At 37.8% G+C, this 4,340-nt stretch overlaps 1 protein-coding gene across 2 annotated transcripts in view; it reads left to right on the forward strand.

The window, feature by feature from the left end:
* Nucleotides 1–3,318: 3,318 nt before the first annotated feature.
* The window catches only part of shroom4 (shroom family member 4), a 97,748-nt gene continuing 96,726 nt past the window's right edge, over nucleotides 3,319–4,340 (forward strand). For both annotated transcript variants that reach the window (XM_015385493.1, XM_015385494.1), the window contains exon 1: nucleotides 3,319–3,553. In XM_015385493.1, coding sequence (XP_015240979.1) covers nucleotides 3,431–3,553 — 123 coding nt within the window. In that variant the 5' untranslated portion in view covers nucleotides 3,319–3,430. The remainder of the gene's footprint in view (nucleotides 3,554–4,340) is intronic.

The following is a 4,340-nucleotide window of genomic DNA, read 5'->3' on the forward strand; positions in this document are numbered from 1 at the left end:
TCGTCTTGAAATGCACATAGATAGTAACCCACAGCTCCCACACACCCTCAAATGCCACTATAATGTGGTGACATTCCACAACAGTGATTAGCTTCAACCCCAGTCTGCAGAGAAACTGTGGGAAAACTGCAGGCAGCTAGCGGTAAAGACAGATATACTAACGGAGCGAGAGATTTACAACGATCGAGGAGGGGAACCCGACTCAGTCTGGACTGAAAGAGTCTGGAATTCTCCTGCTGAAGGTTTGCTTTATCATGAAACATCAGATCATTAAGTGAAAACAATAAAAAACTAACCACTTTTTCTCACTTTGCATACGCTTTACTAGTTGTGGAACAGGGTGGTGGCACCTTAGTGCTGTGGGGAGCGAGTAAGCTTAATGCAGAAATGCTGTTAGGTGCTTCAAAAAACTTTTTGGAGAGAGATTGACCTTCCAGGAGGGTAAAGCATGGCCAGTTCCACAATAAATGGGGAGTGGCGGCCCAGTGGTTAGAGCTTAGAGCTTCTAGTTTGAACCCCACTCCCTTTATCCCACACTTGACCCTTTACCCCACACTGCTCACAGAGCGCCCCACCATGGCAGCCCACTGCTCCCCAAGGGGATGGGTTAAATGCAGAGAGTGAATTTCTCCAATGTGAGATCAATAAAGTCAAAAAAAATAAATTAAATGATTTAGATCTAAAAATGCGCATGTGCTAGAATCCTATTGAGAACCTGTTGCTTAAAAAAAACCCAAAAAAACAAAAAACTGTTGAAATTGGAAAAGATGACACTTTGTCACTTCAAATCTGCAGATATGTTTAGATGAGAGAACAAAACATTTCTCATTTAATAAATAAAACATGTTTTTTGTAAACTTGTTTCTATATTGAGCTGCTCATTTAAAAGGTAGAAGTATAAAATATATAGTTTCCTTATGAATGTTAATTTTAATGTCAATAAAGGCACCATACTTTCTGTTTTTATGTTTCTTTTTTTGGTGCTATGGTAACTCAGAGTACCACTGACTAGCATAGCTAACAAAGATGCATTGTGTCTTGCATGGCAACAGATACATGGTGTATTTTTTTTTTTTTTTAGTATTAATATGCTGATTTTCCCTCACAGGCTCCTGAGGGTTTTATAAACATGTGGGACATGATCACTAATGTTGATGTTGGCTTTTAATTTAAGGTGCTGCTGTAGGTCTGCAGAGCTTCAGTGTGAAGGAGCCTGATGGGAAATTAAGTCAGTGATAAAACATGACGAAACCATCAAGTGTTTGGTTTAGTGTAAGAATTCTCTTTTACTGTGCTTTTTTACAACTGCTTTGTGTTATTTTTGTCAGTATTCAAAATTTAAAGCCTCGGAAATGTATTTGTGTCAATAGTTCACAATGTTTTTCATGTTACCTTGTTGATCATGTTCTGCAAATCCAGTTATGTTATTGTAAAGATATGAAATGGCTCTAAGTATGCAGCTCTCAATCTTTTGCTTATTGATTTAAAAAATAAAGATTTATGTGTGCGTATTTTGTTAGCTCTATTTCTCAGTCTTTCTTGCAGCAAGTCTTACAGCAAGCAACCGTAAGACAATTTATCGGATCAAAGGAATGTGTATCTTCATTTTCTCCCTCGTGTATTTGTATCCAACTAATTGGAGTATGTTGGAAAGCGTCCAAAAGATAAAAAATAAGGTTTTTGTATTGTAGTGTGTCAGCTTTTTTTATTTAAACATATAAGGTGGGTCCTTTAAATTGCTCCTTGTTTTTGTGACGTACGCACAGGAGCGTCAGCTGACCCAATACTATACAGGGACACAATAAAGAACAAAAAAAAGTTTTTTTGGGGGCAATTATTTATTTTAAAACAGCATGGGCACAGATAATTAATGCAAACATGCAAGCAAATATTTTATACCACTTATTTATTATTGTAAAGCTTCGTAAATAAATTGTACAATCAGATTGTTATTTTTTGCATCATAAAATTTCTACCTGAAACAAACTGAATTGAATTGGCCCACTTGTGAACTTATCTGTATATCTCTAATCCACTACTGATGAAGGCACAATTTATCTTCATTAAATATCTGTCAGCAAACATGAACTTGAAAACTTGAAATGTGCAACTCTAAAAGAAAAAAACAAAACAACAAAAAAACCACCTCAACATACATACATGTCTGTGTTTATCATTTCTATGTGGGCCCATCCTATGATGCTGATGATCCTATGAGGTGTGTATATCATGGCCAGGAAGATGGGAGAGCTGGATGTTCATTTTTTTTTTAACAGTAAATGGTAGCGTTTTGGCTTCACTTTTGCAAAGCATTAATTAAGCCAGTTGGGACTGGCTTAATTAATGTGTTCTCCTCTCTCTCAACTCAACTGTGAGAGCGGAAAATTAATTCATTAAAAAAATCAGTGCCCCAGGCATGTCTACACACCGCAGATCCACAAAGGGGCACGGGCCCCGGTGAAAAGGGTCTGCCTACGCCAATGTTTACACAGAGTTTAGATGAACTCATCAGGAATTTACCTGTATATATGTATAAATATATATATGTATGTGTATATATGTATATATGTGTGTGTATATATATATATATATATACCACCTTTTAAATGTCTTTCCTATGACAATATGATTTTAAAAGAAATTAAATAATAAATTATTAAAACAAGTGTACATTAGTACATTAGTGTACATTACATTTTGATGTAATCTTTGCCTAAAATGTAAGCAATGCAGAACAATAACAGGATCATAAATGTGTCCTGTGGCAGCAAACTTATCAGAAAAATGCAGCTTTATTCATAACAATGTAAAGAAAATAAAACTATTTGTCAGATCCTTGTTTTTCTGGGACCTTCTCTCAACCTACCGCCTTATTTTGAAGAATTTCATGCCAGCTACCCCATTGGCCAGTCTTCTCTGATGCAGCTCTCCCATTGGTCGGTTTACCTGTCAATCACGCGTTTCGTTCCCACATGTGGGAGGAGCCATTAACTTCGCTCAGTTTTCCCAAAGTTTGCTGCTTCGTCGATGACACAGAAATAAGAGCGGAAATACTTCTCCAGGTTACAAAATAAAGCACCTTTTTACTTTAATACCAAGAAAACAATTAATTTAAGCCACATATTCGACGCGAAATAACTTTAAAATATATTTGGCTGTTATAAGAGTATGGCTGTAGTGATAATAATATGCTAACATGTTATTTTTGCTAACAGACTGACCGGATATTGTGACGTGGTGGCTCTAACGGTCACTAGCTTGACTCTACCCCCACAAAAAAAAAGTTTTGCCCTCCCTCTCTTTGGGTTCCCTCACCCCATCCATTCGTTGTTGATGCTAGATGGTGATGGAGGGGCCAGAGGGACCGCTACCGGCGCCGCTGGGCTGCTAAACACCGACAGAGAGAGAGAGTTGTTGGGAGAGGAGCGGCATGGAGACCGTGGAGCAGCTCGTTTCCTTCCACCACATCCAGGTCCAGCTGACCGGGGGCGCGCCTTGGGGCTTTACCCTGAAAGGAGGACTGGAGCACGGCGAGCCGCTCATCATCACCAAAGTAAGCTCAACTTTTCTTTCATTCTTCATGCACAGCCTCTTCTGGACTTAAAATCCCCTCTGCATCTCATTTTTATTTAAATATTTTAAACAGGGATGTTGTTACTGCATTGCATGCATCATGTTTTGTCCTGCAGGTCTCTTTTTTGTATTTATTTTTATCAGTAATCTACTATTAGAAAACACATACCTGCTCTTCTTTAGCTTGTGTAAAAGTTAAACTTAAAGGATCACTATTCTTTTATTTTTTTAAGGAGTGCCAATAGTGTCAAAGTAGTCATTTAGAAAAAATGAAACTGAGAACGTTTTACATACATTTTAATCAAATATGATATTTAATTCATTAAAGTTATTAAATGTTAATATTATTCTTAATTTTTTAAATAGTTTATTTTATTAATGTGCTCAGGTGCAATCAAAAAACAAAAAAACAAAAACAAAATTGAAAGGTCCCTATGATTGGTCAAACAGTTGGTAATATTTGATTGGCCAATTTTTTTTATTATCACAGGTCAGGGTAGTGTAAAGCCCGCCCACTGGCTGTGATAGGCTATGTCCACACCACAGCCTGAAGTGACCTGAATCCGATTCCGATATGCGACCTGGATCGGATCTTTTCATGGCAGTCTGGACAACATCGATCCGATTTTTTCCAATGCGACCCAGGCCGCATGGCTATGTGGTCCTGAATCCGATACCAATCTGATCTTTTCAAATGCGACCTTTGTCTGAACGGCCAGGTCGCATCCATCCGACCTGATGCCATTAATACCTGGCAAAGGTCACTC

Source organism: Cyprinodon variegatus, unplaced genomic scaffold (assembly GCF_000732505.1).
Source record: "Cyprinodon variegatus isolate N-32 unplaced genomic scaffold, C_variegatus-1.0 Scaffold341, whole genome shotgun sequence".
In the NCBI taxonomy this organism is placed as follows: Eukaryota; Metazoa; Chordata; class Actinopteri; order Cyprinodontiformes; family Cyprinodontidae; genus Cyprinodon; species Cyprinodon variegatus.